At 49.6% G+C, this 22,500-nt stretch overlaps 4 protein-coding genes across 4 annotated transcripts in view; all 4 read left to right on the plus strand.

Moving 5' to 3' along the window:
• The window catches only part of LOC138356765 (calphotin-like), a 17,183-nt gene extending 14,547 nt beyond the window's left edge, over window positions 1-2,636 (plus strand). The window contains exons 3-4 of the mRNA XM_069313087.1: window positions 953-1,837; window positions 1,949-2,636. Of these exons, the coding sequence (XP_069169188.1) occupies window positions 953-1,837; window positions 1,949-2,636 (1,573 nt within the window). The remainder of the gene's footprint in view (window positions 1-952; window positions 1,838-1,948) is intronic.
• A 59-nt stretch (window positions 2,637-2,695) lies between these two features.
• Window positions 2,696-4,203, plus strand: LOC138356766 (calphotin-like). Its single transcript, XM_069313088.1, has 3 exons — window positions 2,696-2,801; window positions 2,992-3,432; window positions 3,533-4,203. Exons 1-3 carry the CDS (start codon window positions 2,696-2,698, stop codon window positions 4,201-4,203), a joined length of 1,218 nt encoding a protein of 405 aa, XP_069169189.1.
• Window positions 4,204-4,652: 449 nt separating this feature from the next.
• Window positions 4,653-6,907, plus strand: LOC138356767 (mucin-22-like). Its single transcript, XM_069313089.1, has 2 exons — window positions 4,653-5,475; window positions 5,637-6,907. The coding sequence occupies exons 1-2, from the start codon at window positions 4,653-4,655 to the stop codon at window positions 6,905-6,907; spliced, it is 2,094 nt and encodes a 697-aa protein (XP_069169190.1).
• A 644-nt stretch (window positions 6,908-7,551) lies between these two features.
• Window positions 7,552-22,500, plus strand: part of LOC123749223 (mucin-22-like) — a 34,955-nt gene continuing 20,006 nt past the window's right edge. Inside the window, exons 1-5 of the mRNA XM_069313090.1 lie at window positions 7,552-7,849; window positions 7,890-8,120; window positions 8,219-8,482; window positions 8,523-9,713; window positions 9,754-10,404. Coding sequence (XP_069169191.1) covers window positions 7,552-7,849; window positions 7,890-8,120; window positions 8,219-8,482; window positions 8,523-9,713; window positions 9,754-10,404 — 2,635 coding nt within the window. The remainder of the gene's footprint in view (window positions 7,850-7,889; window positions 8,121-8,218; window positions 8,483-8,522; window positions 9,714-9,753; window positions 10,405-22,500) is intronic.

Here is a 22,500-nt window from a genome sequence, read left to right on the forward strand (position 1 = left end):
TAAAGTTCAACTCAGGAAAGTGTAAAGTAATGAAATTAGGCGAAGGGAGCAGGAGGCTGAACACAATGTACCATCTGGGAGGTGAAATCCTGCAAGAGTCAAATAGAGAGAAAGATCTAGTGGTCGATATCACACCGAACCTGTTCCAAGAGGCCCACATTAAAAGGATATCATCACCGGCATATGCTAGACTGGCCAATATAAGAACTGCCTTTAGAAACTTGTGTAAGGAATCGTTCAGGACCCTGTATACCACTTATGTAAGACCAATCCTGGAGTATGCAGCTCCAGCCTGGAGTCCATACCTAGTTAAACACAAGACGAAGTTAGAGAAGATTCAGCGGTATGCCACCAGACTGGTCCCGGAACTGAGAGGAATGAGTTACGAGGAAAGGCTAAGGGAGCTGAACCTCACAACCCTGGAAAACAGAAGAGACGTGAGGAGACGGGGAGACGTGATAACCACCTACAAAATTCTCAGGGGAATTGATTGGGTGGACAAAAACTCTTTAGCGTGGGTGGAACACGAACAAGGGGACACAGATGGAAACTTAGTATCCAGATGAGCCAGAGAGACGTTAGAAAGAATTTTTTCAGTGTCCGGGTAGTTAACAAATGGAATGTATTAAGTAGTGTTTTGATGGAGGCTGACTCCATACACAGTTTCAAATGCAGATATGATAGAACCCAATAAGCTCAGGAATCCGTACACCAGTTGATTGACAGTTGAGAGGCGGGACCAAAGAGCCAGAGCTCAACCCCCCAAACACAACTAGGTGAGTACTGAAATCACAATAGCATGATGCATCATATGAACAAATCCACAAGAGCTGTGACGAGGGTTCGAATCTACGTCCAAGGTGATCCCTGACGCTGCCTTGATCAACTGAGCTACAACAAGGTCAAAAGAATTGCAACTAGAAGTTCTACTGAATTTAATTGGATCCTGCAGCATCTCCGAGACACAAACTAGGGTTTTACTCAATTCCTCTATGCACCATGCGGAAATTGATGAAACACCAGATGATGATGTTATTGAAACACCCACTGCTGCAGCTGCTGTTGTTGATGAAACACCCAGTGCTGCAGGTGCTGTTGATGAATCTCCCAGTGCTGCAGCTGCCGTTGATGAAACACCCTGTGCTGCTGCTGCCGTTAATGAAACACCCGGTGCTGCAGCTGTCGTTGATGAAATACACAGTTCTGCTGCCGTTGATGAAACACCCAGTGCTGCAGCTACACTTGATGAAATACCCAGTGCTGCAGCTGCCGTTGATGAAACACTCAGTGCTGCATTTGCCGTTGATGAAACACCCAGTGCTGCAGCTGCTGTTAATGAAACTCCCAGTGCTGCTTCTGGAGTTGATGAAACACCCAGTGCTGCAGCTGCCATTGATGAAATACACAGTGCTGCAGCTGTCGTTAATGATACACCCAGTGCTGCTGCAGCCGATGATGAAATACACAATGTTGCTGCTGCCGTTGATGAAACACCCGGTGCTGCAGCTACTATTGATGAAACACCTGATGCTGCAGATGCCGTCGATGAAACACCCGGTTCTGCAGCTGCCGTTGAGGAAACGCACAGTGCTGCTCCTGCTGTTAATGAAAAACCCGCTGCTGCAGCTGCCGTTGATGAAACACCCGCTGCTGCTGCTACCGTTGATGAGTTGATGAAACACCCAGCGCGGCAGCTGCCGTTGATGAAACACTCAGTGCTGCTTCTACTCTTGATGAAACTTCCAGTGCTGCAGATGCCGTTGATAAAACGCCCAGTGCTGCAGCGGCGGTTGATGAAACACCCGCTGCTTCGGCCGTTGATGAAACCCCCAGTGCTGTGCTGCTTCATCCATTGATGAAACACCCAGTGCTGTTTCGGCCGTTGATGAAACACCCAGTGCTGCAACTGCCGTTGATGAAACACCTAGTGCTGCAGCTACGGTTGAAGAAACTGTGCTGCAGCTGCTGTTGATGAAACACCAACTGCTGCTGCTGCTGCCATTTATGAAACACCCAGTGCTGCAGCTGCCGTTGATGAAACACCCAATGCTGCAGCTGCCGTTGATGAAACACCCAATGCTGCAGCTGCCTTTGATGAAACACCCAGTGCTGAAGCTGCCGTTCACGAAACACTCAGTTCTGTTGCCGCCGTTGATGAAACACCTATTGCTACAGCTGCCGTTAATGAAACACTCAGTGCTGGTGTTGCTGTTGATGAAACACCCAGTGCTGCAGCTCCCGTTGATGAAACACCCAGTGCTACAGCTGCCTTTGATGAAACACACAGTGCTACAGCTGCCTTTGATGAAACACCCAGTGCTCCTGCTGCAGTTGATGAAACACCCAGTGCTGGTGTTGCTGTTGATGAAACACCCAGTGCTGCAGCTCCCGTTGATGAAACACCCAGTGCTACAGCTGCCTTTGATGAAACACACAGTGCTACAGCTGCCTTTGATGAAACACCCAGTGCTCCTGCTGCAGTTGATGAAACACCCAGTACTGCTGCTGCCGTTGATGAAAAACCCAGTGCTGCAGCTGCTGTTGATGAAACACCCAGTGCTGCTGCTGCCGTTGATGAAACACCCATTGCTGCAGCTGCCATTGATGAAACCACCCCGTGTTGCAGCTGCCGTTGATGAAACACCCAGTACTGCTTCGGCTATTAATGAAACACCCAGTGCTACAGCTGCCGTTGATGCAAACATCCAGTGCTGCAGCTGCCGTTGATGAAGCACCAAGTGCTGCATCTGCCGTTGATGAAACAGCCAATGCCGTCAGCTACCGCATTGATGAAACACCCAGTGCTGCAGCTGACGTTGATGAAAACACCCGATGCTGAAGCTGCCCGTTGATGAACACTCACTGTTTATGCTGCAGTTGATGATACACTCAGTGCTGCTTGCTGCTGTTGATGAAACACCCTATTCATCAGCTGCCGTTGATGAAACACCGGTTCTGCCCCTGATGTTGATGAAACACCCAGTGATGCAGCTGCCGTTGATGAAACACACATTGCTGTAGCTACCGTTGATGAAACACCCAGTGCTGCAGCTGCTATTGATGAGACACCCGGTGCCGCTGTTATCGTTGATGAAACACCCAGTGCAGTAGCTGCAGTTAATGAAATACCCATTGTTGCAGCTACCGTTGATGAAACACCCAGCGCGGCAGTTGCCGTTGATGAAACACCCAGTGATGCAGCTGCCGTTGACGAAACACCCATTCCTGCAGCTATCATTGATGAAACACCCAACGCTGCAGCTGCCGTTGATGAAACACCCGGTGGTGCAGCTACCGTTGATGAAACACACAGTGCTGCAGCTGCTGTTGATGAAACACCCAGTGCTCTTGCCACCGTTGATGAAACACCCGGTGTTGCAGCCACCGTTGATGAAACACCCGGAATTACAGCTACCGTTGATGAAACACCCGGTACTGCAACCACCGTTGATGAAACACCCCAGTGCTGCAGCCAGCGTTGATGAAACACCCGGAACTGCAGCTACCGATGATGAAACACCCGGTGCTGCAGCCACCGTTGATAAAACACCCGGTACAGCAGCTACCTTTGATGAAGCACTCAGTGCTGCAGCTACCGTTGATGAAGCACCCGGTGCTGCAGCCACCGTTGATGAAGCATCCGGTGATGCAGCTACCGTTGATGAAGCACCCGGTGCTGCAGCCACTGTTGATGAAACACACTGTGCTTCAGCGACGATTGATGAAACGCCCGGTGCTGCAGTCACCATTGATGAAACACCAAGTGCCTCAGCTGCCGTTAATGGAACACCCGGTGCTGCTGCTGCCGTTGATGAAACACCCAGTGATGCAGCTCCCGTTGATGAAACACCCAGTGCTTCAGCTGCCTTTGATGAAACCCCCAGTGCTGCAGATTCCGTTGATGAAACACCCAGTACTGCTTCGGCCGTTTATGAAACACCCAGTGCTGCAGCTGAAGTTGTTGAAACACCCAGTGGTGCAGTGGATGTTGATGAAACACCCAGTGCTGCAGCTACTGCGTTGATGAAACGCCCACTGCTGCTGCTGCTGTTGATGAAACACCCAGTGCTGCTGCTGATGTTGATGAAACACCCGATTCTGCAGCTGCCTTTGATGAAACACCCGGTTCTACACCTGATGTTGATGAAACACCCAGTCCTGCCGCTGCCGTTAATGAAACACCCAGTGCTGCTGCAGCCGTAGATGAAACACCCAGTGCTGCAGCTGCCGTTGATGAAACTTCGCTATGGCTACAACCTTTGATGAAACACCCAGTGCTGCAGCTGACATTGATGAAACACCCATTGCTGCAGCTAGCGTTGATGAAACACCCAGTGCTGCATTTGCTATTAATGAAATACCCATTGTTGCAGCTACCGTTGATGAAACACCCAGCGCTGCATCTGCCGTTGATGAAACACCTGTGCAGCAGCTAACGTTGGCGAAAGACCTGGTGCGGCAGCTACCTTTGATGAAACACCCTGTGCTGCAGCTACCGTCGATGAAACAGCCGGTGCTATAACTACTGTTGATAAAACCCCTGGTGCTGCAGCTACCGTTGATGAAACACCCGGTGCTGCAACTGCCGTGGTGAAACACTCGGGTCTTTAGCTACCGGTTTGATGAAACACCGAGTGCTCCAGCCACCGTCGATGAAACACCCGGTGCTGCAGCCACCGTTGATGAAACACCCGGTACAGCAGCTACGTTTGATGAAACTCTCAGTGCTGCAGCCACCGTTGATGAAGCACCCTGTGCTGCCGCTACCGTTGATGAAGCACCCGGTGCAGCAGCCACCGTTGATGAAACACCCCTGTGCTGCAATCACCGTTGATGAAACACCCAGTGCTGCAGCCACCGTTGATGGAACACCCGTTGCTACTGCTGCCGTTGATGAAACACCCAGTGCTGCAGCTGCCGTTGATGAAACAACCGGTGCTGCAGCTACCGTCGATGAAACAGCCGGTGCTATAGCTACCGTTGATGAAACCCCCGGTGCTCTAGCTACCGTTGATGAAACCCCCGGTTCTGCAGCTACCGTTGATGAAACACCCAGTGCTGCAGCTACCGATGATGAAACACCCAATGCTTCAGCTGCCGTTGATGAAACACCCAGTGCTCCAGCCACCGTTGATGAAACACCCGGTATAGCAGCTGCCTTTGATGAAACTCTCAGTGCTGCAGCCACCGTTGATGAAGCACCCTCTGCTGCCGCTACCGTTGATGAAACATCCGGTATTGCAGCTACCGTTGATGAAACACCCGGTACTGCAGCTACCGTTGATGAAACACCCGGTGCTGCAGCCATCATTGATGAAACACCCGGTGCTGCAGCCACCGTTGATGAAACACCCGGTACAGCAGCTACCTTTGATGAAACTCTCAGTGCTGCAGACACCGTTGATGAAGCACCCAGTGCAGCAGCCACCGTTGATGAAACACCCTTTGCTGCCGCTACCGTTGATGAAGCACCCAGTGCAGCAGCCACCGTTGACGAAACACCCCCAGTGATGCAATAACCGTTGATGAAACACCCAGTGCTGCAGCCACCGTTGATGAAACACCCGTTGCTACAGCTGCCGTTGATGAAACACCCAGTACAGTAGCTGCTGTTGATGAAATACTCATTTTTGCAGCTACCGTTGATGAAACACCCAGTGCTGCAGCTGCCGTTGATGAAACACCCATTGCTGCAGATATCGTTGATGAAACACCCAGTGCTGCAGCCACCGTTGATGAAACACCCTGTGCTGCAGCCGCCGTTGATGAAACACCCGGTGCTGCAGCCACCGTTGATGAAACTCCCGGAGCTGCAGCCACCGTTATTGAAACACCCAGTGCTGCAGCTACCGTTGATGAAACACCCGTTGCTACTGCTGCCGTTGATGAAACACACAGTACAGTAGCTGCTGTTGATGAAACACCTGGTGCTTCAGCTACCGTTGATGAAACAGCCGGTGCTACAGCTGCCGTTGATGAAACACCCGGTGCTGCAGCTACCGTTGATGAAACACCCAGTGCTGCAGCTACCGTTGATGAAACACCCGGTGCTGCAGCCACCGTTGATGAAACACCCGGTGCTGCAGCCACCGTTGATGAAACTCCCAGTGCTGCAGCTACCGTTGATGAAACACCCGGTGCTGCAGCCACCGTTGATGAAACACCCAGTGCTGCAGCCACCGTTGATGAAACACCCTGTGCTGCAGCCACCGTTGATGAAACACCCAGTGCTGCAGCTACCGTTCATGAAACACCCGGTGCTGCAGCCACCGTTGATGAAACACCCAGTGCTGCAGCCACCGTTGATGAAACACCCAGTGCTGCAGCCACCGTTGATGAAACACCCAGTGCTGCAGCCACCGTTGATGAAACACCCTGTGCTGCAGCCGCCGTTGATGAAACACCCGGTGCTGCAGCCACCGTTGATGAAACTCCCGGAGCTGCAGCCACCGTTCATGAAAAACCCAGTGCTGCAGCTACCGTTGATGAAACACCCGGTGCTGCAGCCACCGTTGATGAAACACCCAGTGCTGCAACTTCCGTTCATAAAACACCCGGTGCTGCAGCTGCCGTTGATGAAACACCCGGTGCTGCAGCTACCGTTCATGAAACACCCAGTGCTGCAGCTACCGTTCATGAAACACCCGGTGCTGCAGCTTCCGTTGATGAAACACCCGGTGCTGCAGCCACCGTTGATGAAACACTCGGTGCTGCAGCCACCGTTGATGAAACACCCTTTGCTGCAGCCACCGTTGATGAAACACCATGTGCTGCAGCAACCGTGATGAAACACTCGGTGCTGCAGCCACCGTTGATGAAACACCCAGTGCTGCAGCTGAAGTTGTTGAAACACCCAGTGGTGCAGTGGATGTTGATGAAACACCCAGTGCTGCAGCTACTGCGTTGATGAAACGCCCACTGCTGCTGCTGCTGTTGATGAAACACCCAGTGCTGCTGCTGATGTTGATGAAACACCCGATTCTGCAGCTGCCTTTGATGAAACACCCGGTTCTACACCTGATGTTGATGAAACACCCAGTCCTGCCGCTGCCGTTAATGAAACACCCAGTGCTGCTGCAGCCGTAGATGAAACACCCAGTGCTGCAGCTGCCGTTGATGAAACTTCGCTATGGCTACAACCTTTGATGAAACACCCAGTGCTGCAGCTGACATTGATGAAACACCCATTGCTGCAGCTAGCGTTGATGAAACACCCAGTGCTGCATTTGCTATTAATGAAATACCCATTGTTGCAGCTACCGTTGATGAAACACCCAGCGCTGCATCTGCCGTTGATGAAACACCTGTGCAGCAGCTAACGTTGACGAAAGACCTGGTGCGGCAGCTACCTTTGATGAAACACCCTGTGCTGCAGCTACCGTCGATGAAACAGCCGGTGCTATAACTACTGTTGATAAAACCCCTGGTGCAGCAGATACCGTTGGTGAAACACCCGGTGCTGCAACTGCCGTGGTGAAACACTCGGGTCTTTAGCTACCGGTTTGATGAAACACCGAGTGCTCCAGCCACCGTCGATGAAACACCCGGTGCATGCAGCCACCGTTGATGAAACACCCGGTACAGCAGCTACGTTTGATGAAACTCTCAGTGCTGCAGCCACCGTTGATGAAGCACCCTGTGCTGCCGCTACCGTTGATGAAGCACCCGGTGCAGCAGCCACCGTTGATGAAACACCCCTGTGCTGCAATCACCGTTGATGAAACACCCAGTGCTGCAGCCACCGTTGATGGAACACCCGTTGCTACTGCTGCCGTTGATGAAACACCCAGTGCTGCAGCTGCCGTTGATGAAACAACCGGTGCTGCAGCTACCGTCGATGAAACAGCCGGTGCTATAGCTACCGTTGATGAAACCCCCGGTGCCTCTAGCTACCGTTGATGAAACCCCCGGTTCTGCAGCTACCGTTGATGAAACACCCAGTGCTGCAGCTACCGATGATGAAACACCCAATGCTTCAGCTGCCGTTGATGAAACACCCAGTGCTCCAGCCACCGTTGATGAAACACCCGGTATAGCAGCTGCCTTTGATGAAACTCTCAGTGCTGCAGCCACCGTTGATGAAGCACCCTCTGCTGCCGCTACCGTTGATGAAACATCCGGTATTGCAGCTACCGTTGATGAAACACCCGGTACTGCAGCTACCGTTGATGAAACACCCGGTGCTGCAGCCATCATGATGAAACACCCGGTGCTGCAGCCACCGTTGATGAAACACCCGGTACAGCAGCTACCTTTGATGAAACTCTCAGTGCTGCAGACACCGTTGATGAAGCACCCAGTGCAGCAGCCACCGTTGATGAAACACCCTTTGCTGCCGCTACCGTTGATGAAGCACCCAGTGCAGCAGCCACCGTTGACGAAACACCCCCCAGTGATGCAATAACCGTTGATGAAACACCCAGTGCTGCAGCCACCGTTGATGAAACACCCGTTGCTACAGCTGCCGTTGATGAAACACCCAGTACAGTAGCTGCTGTTGATGAAATTACTCATTTTTGCAGCTACCGTTGATGAAACACCCAGTGCTGCAGCTGCCGTTGATGAAACACCCATTGCTGCAGATATCGTTGATGAAACACCCAGTGCTGCAGCCACCGTTGATGAAACACCCTGTGCTGCAGCCGCCGTTGATGAAACACCCGGTGCTGCAGCCACCGTTGATGAAACTCCCGGAGCTGCAGCCACCGTTATTGAAACACCCAGTGCTGCAGCTACCGTTGATGAAACACCCGTTGCTACTGCTGCCGTTGATGAAACACCCAGTACAGTAGCTGCTGTTGATGAAACACCTGGTGCTTCAGCTACCGTTGATGAAACAGCCGGTGCTACAGCTGCCGTTGATGAAACACCCGGTGCTGCAGCTACCGTTGATGAAACACCCAGTGCTGCAGCTACCGTTGATGAAACACCCGGTGCTGCAGCCACCGTTGATGAAACACCCGGTGCTGCAGCCACCGTTGATGAAACTCCCAGTGCTGCAGCTACGTTGATGAAACACCCGGTGCTGCAGCCACCGTTGATGAAACACCCAGTGCTGCAGCCACCGTTGATGAAACACCCTGTGCTGCAGCCACCGTTGATGAAACACCCAGTGCTGCAGCTACCGTTCATGAAACACCCGGTGCTGCAGCCACCGTTGATGAAACACCCAGTTCTGCAGCCACCGTTGATGAAACACCCAGTGCTGCAGCCACCGTTGATGAAACACCCAGTGCTGCAGCCACCGTTGATGAAACACCCTGTGCTGCAGCCGCCGTTGATGAAAACACCCGGTGCTGCAGCCACCGTTGATGAAACTCCCGGAGCTGCAGCCACCGTTCATGAAAAACCCAGTGCTGCAGCTACCGTTGATGAAACACCCGGTGCTGCAGCCACCGTTGATGAAACACCCAGTGCTGCAACTTCCGTTCATAAAACACCCGGTGCTGCAGCTGCCGTTGATGAAACACCCGGTGCTGCAGCTACCGTTCATGAAACACCCAGTGCTGCAGCTACCGTTCATGAAACACCCGGTGCTGCAGCTTCCGTTGATGAAACACCCGGTGCTGCAGCCACCGTTGATGAAACACTCGGTGCTGCAGCCACCGTTGATGAAACACCCTTTGCTGCAGCCACCGTTGATGAAACACCATGTGCTGCAGCAACCGTTGATGAAACACTCGGTGCTGCAGCCACCGTTGATGAAACACCCGGTGCTGCAGCCCACCGTTGATGAAACACCCTGTGCTGCAGCCGCCGTTGATGAAACACCCGGTGCTGCAGCCACCGTTGATGAAACTCCCGGAGCTGCAGCCACCGTTCATGAAAAACCCAGTGCTGCAGCTACCGTTGATGAAACACCCGGTGCTGCAGCCACCGTTGATGAAACACCCAGTGCTGCAACTTCCGTTCATAAAACACCCGGTGCTGCAGCTGCCGTTGATGAAACACCCGGTGCTGCAGCTACCGTTCATGAAACACCCAGTGCTGCAGCTACCGTTCATGAAACACCCGGTGCTGCAGCTTCCGTTGATGAAACACCCGGTGCTGCAGCCACCGTTGATGAAACACTCGGTGCTGCAGCCACCGTTGATGAAACACCCTTTGCTGCAGCCACCGTTGATGAAACACCATGTGCTGCAGCAACCGTTGATGAAACACTCGGTGCTGCAGCCACCGTTGATGAAACACCCGGTGCTGCAGCCACCGTTGATGAAACACCCGGTGCTGCAGCCACCGTTGATGAAACACCCGGTGCTGCTGCCACAGTTGATGAAACACCCGGTGCTGCAGCCACAGTTGATGAAACACCCGGTGCTGCAGCCACCGTTGATGAAACACCCGGTACTGCAGCCACAGTTGATGAAACACCCGGTGCTGCAGCCACCGTTGATGAAACACCCGGTGCTACAGCCACCGTTGATGAAACACCCGGTGCTGCAGCCACAGTTGATGAAACACCCGGTGCTGCAGCCACCGTTGATGAAACACACGGTGCTGCAGCCACCGTTGATGAAACACCCGGTGCTGCAGCCACAGTTGATGAAACACCCGGTGCTTGCAGCCACAGTTGATGAAACACCCGGTGCTGCAGCCACCGTTGATGAAACACACGGTGCTGCAGCCACCGTTGATGAAACACCCGGTGCTGCAGCCACAGTTGATGAAACACCCGGTGCTGCAGCCACCGTTGATGAAACACACGGTGCTGCAGCCACCGTTGATGAAACACCCGGTTGCTGCCAGCCACCGTTGATGAAACACACGGTGCTGCAGCCACCGTTGATGAAACACCCGGTGCTGCAGCCACCGTTGATGAAACACACGGTGCTGCAAGCGGGTACTTTTTTGAAAACTACAACATCTTCTCCTTGGTGAAAATAATCTGAGTGTAGTTTCAACGGACATTAATATAACTATTGTACTACTGCCATGTGTTATGACCATTCCTATAATATACTAAGTAACCTGGAATACAATTTTCTGTTAACATTAATGCTTCACTTGTCAATATTAATGTCTTTGAATGTGATTCCTCTTTAAATACGCGTGTTTTATGTTTATATATTCACATTTCAATATGTGCTAGTTGAACGCTTGATGGCTAGCTAAACCCCCTTGTGTTCACCTAGTTGTATTCACCTAATTATGCTTACGAAGGTTGAACTTTGCTCTATAGGCCCGCCTCTCACCTGTCAATCATCTGTTTCCAACTACTAACTAGCTATTTCCGCCCCCCCCCCCGCACACATACACTCACAGGAAGCAGCTCCGTAACAACTGTCTAATTCCCAGGTACCTATTTACTGCTAGGTAACAGGAGCATTAAGGTGAAAGAAACTTTTGCCCATTTGTTTGTGCCTGGTCGGGAATCGATCCCGGGCCACAGAATTTCGAGTCCTGCGCACTGTCCACTCAGCTACCAGACCTCTTGTGTGTGTACATACGGGGGAGGGGGATGTGCACACCCCCTGAGTGTGTGTGTGTATGTGAGTATATCTATTTGTATCGGCAGTTTCTAACTATTAGTTCTTGGGCCCTGCCTTTTTATCCAATTTATTTTACCTCTATTATGTCTACTATATGTATTTCTCATACACACACACACACACACACACACACACACACACAAACACACACACACACACACACACACACACACACATTCTCATAAAGCTGCCCGTTGCGGCTGTCTAACTCTCACTTACTTATTCACTGCTAGGTTAACACGGGCATCAGGGTAAAAGAAACTCTGCCCATTTGTTTCTGCCTCTGCCGGAGATCGAACCCTGGCCTATAGGACTCCGATCCCAGAGCGCTGTCCATGCAGTCGCGAGGCTCAGCTGTGTACTCACCTAATTGTGCTTGCGGGGGATGAGCTCTAACTCTTTGGTCCCGCCTCTCAACTGTCAATCAACTGATGTACAGATTCCTGAGCCTACTGGGCTCTATCATGTCTACATTTGAAACTGTGTATGGAGTCAGCCTCCACCACATCACTGCCTAATGCATTTCACTTGTTAACTATTCTGACACTGAAAAAGTTCTTTCTAACGTCTCTGTGGCTCATTTGAGTACTCAGTCTCCACCTGTGTCCCCTTGTTCGCGTATCACCCGTGTTGAAATGTTTAACCTTATCTATCCTGTCAATTCCTCTGAGAATTTTGTTGGTAGTAATCATGTCTCCCATTACTCTTCTGTCTTCCAGTGTCATGAGGTGCATCTCACCCAGCCTTTCCTCATAACTCATGCCTCTGAGTTCTGGGACTAGTCTAGTGGCATACCTCTGAACTTTTTCCAGCTTCGTCTTGTGCTTGACAAGGTACGGGCTCCATGCTGGGGCCGCATACTCCAGGATTGATCTTTCACATGTGGTATACAAGATTCTGAATGATCCCTTACACAGGTTCCTGAAGGCTGCTCTGATGTTAGCCAGCCTCGCATATGCCGCAGACGTAATTCATTTTATGTGGACTTCAGGAGACAGGTTTGTTGTGATATCAATTCCTAGATCTTTCTCTCTTTCCGTTTCATTTAGTACTTCACCTCCTATTTTGAATCCTGTGTCTGGCCTCCTGTTTCCACCGCCTAGTTTCATTACTTTGCATTTACTCGGGTTAAACTTTAGCAGCCATTTGTTAGGACCCATTCATTCAGTCTGTCCAGGTCGTCCTGTAGCTTCCTACTATCATCCTCTGTTTCAATCCTACTCATAATTTTTGCATCATCAGCAAACATTGAGAGAAGCGAGTCTATACCCTCCGGGAGATCATTTACATATATCAGAAACAGTATAGGTCCAAGGACTGACCCCTGCGGGACTCCTCTCGAAACGTTATGCCAATCCGAGACCTCACCAATCGCAGTGACTCGTTGTCTTCTGTTGCTTAGGTACTCCCTTATCCAACGGAGAACCTTCCCTGTCAATGCAGCCTGCATCTTCAGCTTTTTCACTAGCCTCTTATGTGGTACTGTATTAAAGGCTTTTTGGCAATCCCAAAATATGCAGTCTGCCCACCCCTCTCTTTCTTGCCTGATTTTTTGTTACCTGGTCGTAAAATTTAATTAACCCTTGACTTGCCATCCTGAACCCATGTTGATGCTGTGTTACAAAGTTCTTTCGCTCCAGATGTTCCACTAGCTTTCTTCGCACAATCTTCTCCATCAGCTTGATTGGTATGCAGGTTAGGGACACTGGCCTGTAGTTCAGTGTCATCTGTCTATCCCTTTTCTTGAATATCGGAACTACATTAGCTGCTTTCCAAATTTCTGGCAGATCCCCTGTTGCCAGTGATTTGTTATACTCTATGGAGAATGGCAGGCACAGGCTTCTACCCCTTCCTTTAGTATCCTAAAGAGATTCCTTCTGGCCCTGTAGCCTTTGTCACATCCAACTGTAGTAAACACTTCCTTACTTTCCCACTGGTAATCTCAAACTCTTCTAGTGGTTCCTGGTTAACTATTCCCTCTCTTATCTCTGGAATTTCTCCTTCCTCTAAGGTGAAGACCTCCTGAAATTTTCTACTACATCTCTGACTAAACCACGGGTTTCTCATCTTCATTTCATTGTTTTCCTTTTGGGTTGTGACAAACTTGTTTGATGCTTCCTTGCATTTCTTCGCAATGAAGTCCATCATGTCTTGGGCCGTTTTTTTCCCTGAGCTCTGTTTCCCATGTTAAATCTGTTAGGAATTTTCTTAACTCCTCATAGTTTCCCTTTCGGAATGCCAGCCTTTCAGTACCCCTCCTCGAGTTCAATAATCCATCCTCAACCAGATACTCAAACGCCAGCACACTGTGGACGCTCATTCCTACTGGGGTCTCAAAGCCGATTTTCCTTATGTCTGAGGTCGTTCAGAATGAAGACTAGGTCGAGTCTCGCTGTTCATCGTTTCCTCTCATCCTAGTGGGTTCCCTGACATGTTGGCTTAGAAAGTTTCTAGTCACCACCTCCATTAGTTTGGCTCTCCATGTATCCTCTCTTCCATGCGGTTCCCTGTTCTCCCAGTCTATCCTTCCGTTAATTCAAGTCTCCCATGATAAGTAGATGGGATCTATTTCTTCAGGCAGCAGAGGCTGCTTTCTCAATTATAGTGTTAACTGCCCTGTTGTTGTTGTCATACTCTTGCCTTGGTCTTCTGTCATTTGATGGAGGGTTATATATCACTGCTACTACTACTTTTTGGTCTCTTCCATTGTCATGGTGCATGTTATGTAGTCTCTGAATCCCTCGCAGCCCAGGATGACGATCGCCTTGAAACTCCATTCTTTTCTCATTAGTAGGGTCACTCCACCTCCTCCCCATCCTTCCCTCTCTTTCCTTATTACAGTGTAGTCCTTGGGAAACACGGCATTCATTATGATGCCTGAGAGTTTTGTTTCAATGAGTCTGATTACATCTGGTTTACTTCTTGTGTTCTTTCCCGTAGTTCACTTGTCTTGCTTGTGATCCCATCTATGTTCGAGTAAATCACCCTGAAGCTGACTCTCTCTGTCCTTTATCAGATCCTATTGCTTTCCCTGAAGCAGGGAAACAGGGAGGGACTGGGATGAGAGGGGACCTGGGGGATCTGGGTGGGTGGGGGGTGGGAGGATCTGGTGTGTGTTGAAGAGAGGGCTTTTGGGGGTTGGGGAGAAAAAGAGGGCCTGATGGTGGGGGGGGGCAAGGGAGGCTTGGAGGGGTGGGTGAGAGGGGGAGGCTTTGAGGAGTGGGTGAGAGGGGGAGGCTTTCGAGAGTGTTGTGAGAAGGGAAGGCTTGGGTGGGAATGGGAGGAGGGAGGGTTTGAGGGGGCATAAAAGGAAGGAGCGCTTGTGGGGGGGGAGGCTGGGGGAAAGGGAGTGCCGAGGGGGATAAGAAACAAAGGGAGGGCTGAGGAGAGTGGGGGAGAAGGGAGAGCTCAAGAGGGTGGAGGATACTGCAGGGTTTAGGGGGGTGGGGGAGAATGGAGGGCTTGGGGTGGGGGAGAAGGGAGGAGGAATGAGGGATTAGGGAGGGCTTGGGGGGTGGGGGAGAAGGGAGATCCTGGGGAGGGGAGGAGGGTGCCCAAGGTGGGCACCTTGGGCACCAAGGGTTGGGGCAGGTAGGGCGTCTATTGGGTGGAGGATGGGGGAAGTGCTTCTCTCATTGTGTCTATTGAGCTGCTTGTGGATGGTTCTCCGCTTCCTTCTGGGATTGTAGGGCTCGGGGTTGTGGCTCCCTGATTCCTTTCTTTCTCCCTGCACTCCCTCCTCACTGCTGCTGACCTCCTTCTCTCGTCCCTTGTCATATCCCTCTGCAGGAATACTTTTTTGAACTTCTGTACATATGCTTGTCCGCTCTTCCTTGCTAACAAGTCCTCTTTAGTTCGCTCGCTCTTGAATACCACCTTTATCACTCGGTCTCTGTCCTGTTGTACCAACTAATCCTGAAAACCAACAGCTCACCCCAAGCAAGCACAGTACTAAGTGAGTTTGAGGTGGTGACAATATGCCACCACCGACAGTCCTTGGGGGTTGGGTCGACTGTCCTCCGCTGCTGCTCCTCCTCAATGTTGTTCCCACGTGGCCTGATATGCTATTCTTCCTGTAATTCTCACTGACCATCAATCAGCATATACAACGTAGCATACTTTCAACAAGGTGTGCACACTCTGGGAGATTGATCACTATGACTGCTATAATCCACTTACACTACCCTTTGCCAAGTTATCTGACTTGGTTGAAATGTCCCACAGGATGGTCCACAGTATTTTGTCCTTAACTGATCTTACGCTATAGAAGCCTCACTATACACGTGATTACTGTGCTTGTATACACTCCTGTGACAAGAAACGATGTCTCTTATCTCTGTAATACTTCAATGTCTTGAGATAATTGACATTAGTCCGCGGACGCCTTACTGACACGTGTGTCTCTCACGCTCTCCTCTCACTGAGAGGAGAGAGTTGTGTGAGTGTCTCCTCTCAGTGGTGTGTGTATTCACCTAGTTATATTCACCTAGTTGTGCTTGCGGGGGTTGAGCTCTAGTCTTTCGGCCCGCCTCCTGAACTGTCAATCAACTGTTTCTACTACCTACTACTATTTTTTTCCCACACCACATCCACACACACACACACACCCCAGGAAGAAGCTCGTGACAGCTTACTAACTCCCAGGTACCTATTTACTGCTAGGTAGCAGGAGCATAGGGTGATGAAACTCTGCCCATCGTTTCTCGCCGGCGCCCGGGACCACAGGATCACGTAACCAGCGTTGCTGTCTGCTCGGCCGCCGGCTCCCTCATGTGTGTGTGTGTATTCACCTAGTTGTACTCACCTAGTTGTGCTGGCGGGGGTTGAGCTTTGGCTCTTTGATCCCGCCTCTCAACCGTCAATCAACAGGTGTACAGGTTCCTGAGCCTATTGGGCTCTATCATATCTACACTGAAAACTGTGTATGGAGTCAGCCTCCACCACATCACTTCCTAATGCATTCCATTTGTCAACCACTCTGACACTAAAAAAGTTCTTTCTAATATCTCAGTGGCCTCATTTGGGCACTCAGTTTCCACCTGTGTCCCCCTAGTGCGTGTGTCCCTTGTGTTAAATAGCCTGTCTTTATCAACCCTGTCGATTCCCTTGAGAATCTTGAATGTGGTGATCATGTCCCCCCCTAACTCTTCTGTCTTCCAACGAAGTGAGGTTTAATTCCCCGTAGTCCTCTCCTCGTAGCTCATACCTCTCAGCTCGGGAACTAGTCTGGTGGCAAACCTTTGAACCTTTTCCAGTTTAGTCTTATGCTTGACTAGAAATGGACTCCATGCTGGAGCCGCATACTCCAGGATTGGTCTGACATATGTGGTATATAATGTTCTGAAAGATTCCTTACACAAGTTTCTAAAGGTCATTCTTATGTTAACCAACCTGGCATACGCTGCTGATGTTATCCACTTGATATGAGCTTCAGGGGACAGGTCTGCATGATATCAACCCCCAGGTCTTTCTTTCTCTCTGACTCTTGAAGTATTTCATCTCCCAAATGATACCTTGTATCTGGTCTCCTGCTTCCTACCCCTATCTTCATTACATTACATTTGCTTGGGTTAAACTCTAACAGCCATTTGTTCGACCATTCCTGCAGCTTGACCAGGACTTCTTGAAGCCTCAAGCTGTCCTCCTCTGTCTTAATCCTTCTCATAATTTTGGGGTCGTCAGCAAACATTGAGAGGAATGAGTCTATACCCTCTGGGAGATCATTTACGTATATCAGAAACAAGATAGGTCCAAGTACAGAGCCCTGTGGGACTCCACTGGTGACTTCACGCCATTCTGAGGTCTCACCCCTCACTGTAACTCTCTGCTTCCTATTGCCTAGGTACTCCCTTATCCACTGGAGCGCCCTACCAGTTACTCCTGCCTGTTTCTCCAGTTTATGAATCAACCTTTTATGGGGTACTGTGTCAAAGGCTTTCCGACAGTCCAAAAAAATGCAGTCCGCCCATCCTTCTCTTTCTTGCTTTATCTTTGTCACCTGATCGTAGAATTCTATCAAGCCTGTAAGGCAAGATTTACCCTCCCTGAAACCCATGTTGATGGGTTGTCACGAAGTCTCTTCTCTCCAGATGTGTTACTAGGTTTTTTTCTCACAATCTTCGCCATCACCTTGCATGGTATACAAGTTAAGGATACTGGCCTGAAGTTCAGTGCCTCTTGTCTGTCACCCTTTTTGTATACTGGTACTACATTAGCAGTCTTCCATATTTCTGGTAGGTCTCCCGTTTCCAGTGACCTACTATACACTATGGGAGAGTGGGAAGCAAAGTGCTCCTGCACACCCTTTCAATACCCATGATGAGATTCCGTCCGGCCCAACAGCTTTTCTCACATCTAGCTCCAATAGGTGCTTCTTGACCTCATCTCTTGTAATTTTCGAACCTATCGAAGGTCACCTGGTTTGCTGCCACCTCTCATAGCGCCGTGACTTCTTCCGTTCTATTGTAAAGACCTCCTGGAACCTTTTGTTGAGTTATTCCACACACCTCTTTGTCATTCTCTGTGTACCTGTCCTCGCCCACCATAAGTTTCAACACCTGTTCCCTTCACTGTTGTCTTCTTCCTGATGTGACTGTGTAGTAGCTTTGGTTCGGTCTTGGCTGTGTGTGTGTGTGTGTGTGTGTACTCACCCTATATGTACTCACCTATATGTGCTTGCAGGATCGAGCATTGGACTCTTGGATCCCGCCTTTCGAGCATCGGTTGTTTACAGCAATGACTCCTGTCCCATTTCCCTATCATACCTGGTTTTAAAAATTATGAATAGTTATTGCTTCCACAACCTGTTCCTGAAGTGCATTCCATTTCCCCACTACTCTCACGCTAAAGAAAACTTCCTTACATCTCTGTGACTCATCTGAGTTTCAAGCTTCCATCCATGTCCTCTCGTTCTGTTACTATTCCGTGTGAACATTTCGTCTATGTCCACTCTGTCAATTCCTCTGAGTATCTTATACGTTCCTATCATGTCCCCCCTCTCCCTTCTTCTTTCTAGTGTCGTAAGGCACAGTTCCCTCAGGCGCTCTTCATACCCCATCCCTCGTAGCTCTGGGACGAGTCTCGTTGCAAACCTCTGAACCTTTTCCAGTTTCATTATATGCTTCTTCAGATGGGGATGTGTGTGTGTGTGTGTGTGTGTGTGTGTGTGTGTGTGCACTCACCTAATTGTGCTTGCGGGGGTTGAGCTTTGGCTCTTTGGTCCCACCTCTCAACTGTCAATCAACTGGTGTACAGATTCCTGATCTTTCTGGGTTCATTTCATATCTACATTTCAAACTGTGTATGGAGTCAGCCTCCACCACATCACCGCCTAATGCATTCCATCTGTTAACAACTCTGACACTGAAAAAGTTTTTCCTAACGTCTCTGTGGCTTATTTGGTATTAAGATTCCACCTGTGTCCCCTTGTTCTCGTCCCACCCGTGCTCTACCTTTTATCTTTATCTTCCCCTGTTAATTCCTCTGAGAATTGTATAGGTAGTGATCATGCCTCCCCTAACTTTTCTGTCTTCAAGTGTCGTGATGTTCAGTTACAGCAATCTTTCCTCGTAGCTCATACCTCTCAGCTCGAGGAATAGCCTGTTGGCATTCCTCTGAACCTTTTCTACCTTCGTTTTTGTTTGACTAGATGTGGACTCCAGACTGGATTCGCATATTCCAGTATTGGAGACATATGAGGTATACAAGGTTCTGAATGATTCCTTTCACAAGTTTCTGAAGGTAGTTCTTATGTTTGCCAGCCTTGTATACGCCACTGATGTAATCCTTTTGATGTGGGTTTCATGGGACAGGTCTGGTGTGACATCACACCCCAGATCTTTTTTTTTTTTTTTTTTTTTTCTCTCCACACCACACACACACACCCCAGGAAGCAGCCCGTGACAGCTGACTAACTCCCAGGTACCTATTTACTGCTAGGTAACAGGGGCACTTAGGGTGAAAGAAACTTTGCCCATTTGTTTCTGCCTCGTGCGGGAATCGAACCCGCGCCACAGAATTACGAGTCCTGCGCGCTATCCACCAGGCTACGAGGCCCCTTACAGTGGATGTGTGTGTGTGTGTGTGTGTGTGTGTGTGTGTGTACTCACCTAGATGTACTCACCTAGTTGTGTTTGCAGGGGTTGAGCTCTGGCTCTTTGGTCCCGCCTCTCAACCGTCAATCAACAGGTGTACAGATTCCTGAGCCTATCGGGCTCTATCATATCTACACTTGAAACTGTGTATGGAGTCAGCCTCCACCACATCTCTTCCTAATGCATTCCATTTTGTGTGTGTGTGTGTGTGTGTGTGTGTGTGTGTGTGTGTGTGTGTGTGTGTGTGTGTGTGTGTTGTGTGTGTGTGTGTGTGTGTACTCACCTAATTGTACTCACCTAATTGTGCTTGCGGGGGTTGAGCTCTGGCTCTTTGGTCCCGCCTCTCAACCGTCAATCAACTGGTGTACAGATTCCTGAGCCTATTGGGCTCTATCATATCTACATTTGAAACTGTGTATGGAGTCAGCCTCCACCACATCACTTCCTAATGCATTCCATTTACTAACTACTCTGACACTGAAAAAGTTCTTTCTAACGTCTCTGTGGCTCATTTGGGTACTCAGCTTCCACCTGTGTCCCCTTGTTCGCGTCCCACCAGTGTTGAATTCATCCTTGTTTACCCGGTCGATTCCCCTGAGGATTTTGTAGGTTGTGATCATGTCCCCCCTTACTCTTCTGTCTTCCAGTGTCGTGAGGTGCATTTCCCGCAGCCTTTCCTCATAACTCATGCCTCTTAGTTCTGGGACTAGTCTAGTAGCATACCTTTGGACTTTTTCCAGCTTCGTCTTGTGCTTGACAAGGTACGGGCTCCATGCTGGGGCCGCATACTCCAGGATTGGTCTTACATATGTGGTGTACAAGATTCTGAATGATTCCTTACACAGGTTCCTGAACGCCGTTCTGATGTTAGCCAGCCTCGCATATGCCGCAGACGTTATTCTCTTTATGTGGGCTTCAGGAGACAGGTTTGGTGTGATATCAACTCCTAGATCTTTCTCTCTGTCTGTTTCATTAAGTACTTCATCTCCTATTCTGTATCCTGTGCCTGGCCTCCTGTTTCCACTGCCTAGTTTCATTACTTTGCATTTACTCGGGTTGAACTTCAACAGCCATTTGTTGGACCATTCACTCAGTCTATCCATCTTGTAGCCTCCTACTATCATCCTCTGTTTCAATCCTCCTCATAATTTTTGCATCGTCGGCAAACATTGAGAGGAACGAATCTATACCCTCTGGGAGATCATTTACATATACCAGAAACAGTATAGGTCCAAGGACTGACCCCTGCGGGACTCCACTTGTGACGTCTCGCCAATCTGAGACCTCACCCCTCACACAGACTCGTTGTCTCCTGTTGCTTAGGTATTCCTCTATCCACCGGAGTACCTTCCCTCTCACTCCAGCCTGCATCTCCAACTTTCGCACTAGCCTCTTGTGTGGCACTGTATCAAAGGCTTTCTGACAATCCAAAAATATGCAGTCTGCCCACCCTTCTCTTTCTTGCCTTATTTTTGTTGCCTGGTCGTAGAATTCAAGTAACCCTGTGAGGCAGGACCTGCCATCCCTGAACCCATGTTGATGCTGTGTTACAAAGTTCCTTCGCTCCAGATGCTCCACTAGTTTTTTTCGCACAATCTTCTCCATCAGCTTGCATGGTATGCAGGTTAGGGACACTGGCCTGTAGTTCAGTGCCTCCTGTCTATCCCCTTTCTTGTATATCGGGACTACGTTAGCTGCTTTCCAAATATCTGGCAGTTCCCCTGTTGCCAGTGATTTGTTATACACTATGGAGAGTGGTAGGCTCAGTTCTCTTGCTCCTTCCTTTAGAACCCAAGGGGAGATTCCATCTGGGCCTATAGCCTTCGTCACGTCCAACTCTAGTAAACACTTCCTTACTTCCCCACTGGTAATCTCAAACTCTTCCAGTGGTTCCTGGTTAGCTATTCCCTCACTTACCTCTGGAATTTCTCCTTGTTCTAAGGTGAAGACCTCCTGGAATTTCTTATTCAATTCCTCACACACTTCCTTGTCATTTGTAGTGAATCCTTCCGCCCCTATCCTTAATCTCATAACCTGTTCCTTTACTGTTGTTTTTCTCCTAATGTGGCTATGCAACAATTTAGGCTGAGTCTTTGCCTTGCTTGCGATGTCATTTTCGTATTGTCTTTCTGCCTCTCTTCTCATCCTGACATATTCATTCCTGGCATTCTGGTATCTTTCTCTGCTCTCCAGTGTCCTGTTATTCCTATAGTTTCTCCATGCCCTTTTACTTTGCTGCTTAGCTAGCCTACATCTTTGATTAAACCATGGGTTTCTCATCTTCATTTCTCTGTTTTCCTTTTGGACTGGGACAAACTTGTTTGCTGCGTCCTTGCACTTCTGCGTGATGTAATCCATCATATCTTGGGCCGTCTTTCCCCTGAGCTCTGTTTCCCATGCTATATCTGTTAGGAATTTTCTTATCCCCTCATAGTTTCCCTTTCGGTATGCTAACCTTTTGGTTTCGGTATCCCTCCTCGAGTTCAATAACCCTTCTTCAATCAAGTACTCAAACACCAGTACACTGTGGTCGCTCATTCCTACTGGGTCCTCAAAACCGATTTCTCTTATGTCGGAGTCGTTCAGAGTGAAGACTAGGTCGAGTCTCGCTGGTTCGTCATTGCCTCTCATCCTTGTGGGTTCTCCGACATGCTGGTTAAAAAGTTGCTTGTCACCACCTCCAATAGTTTGGCTCTCCACGTATCCTCGCCTCCATGCGGTTCCTTGTTCTCCCAGTCAATCTTTCCGTGATTGAAGTCGCCCATGATGAGCAGGTGGGATCTATTTCTACAGGCAGCAGAGGCTGCCCTCTCAATTATAGTGTTAACTGCCTTGTTGTTGTTTTCATACTCTTGACTGGGTCTCCTGTCATTTGGTGGAGGGTTGTATATTACTGCTACTACTATTCTTGGTCCTCC

Source organism: Procambarus clarkii, chromosome 74 (genome assembly GCF_040958095.1).
Source record: "Procambarus clarkii isolate CNS0578487 chromosome 74, FALCON_Pclarkii_2.0, whole genome shotgun sequence".
Classification (NCBI taxonomy): domain Eukaryota; kingdom Metazoa; phylum Arthropoda; class Malacostraca; order Decapoda; family Cambaridae; genus Procambarus; species Procambarus clarkii.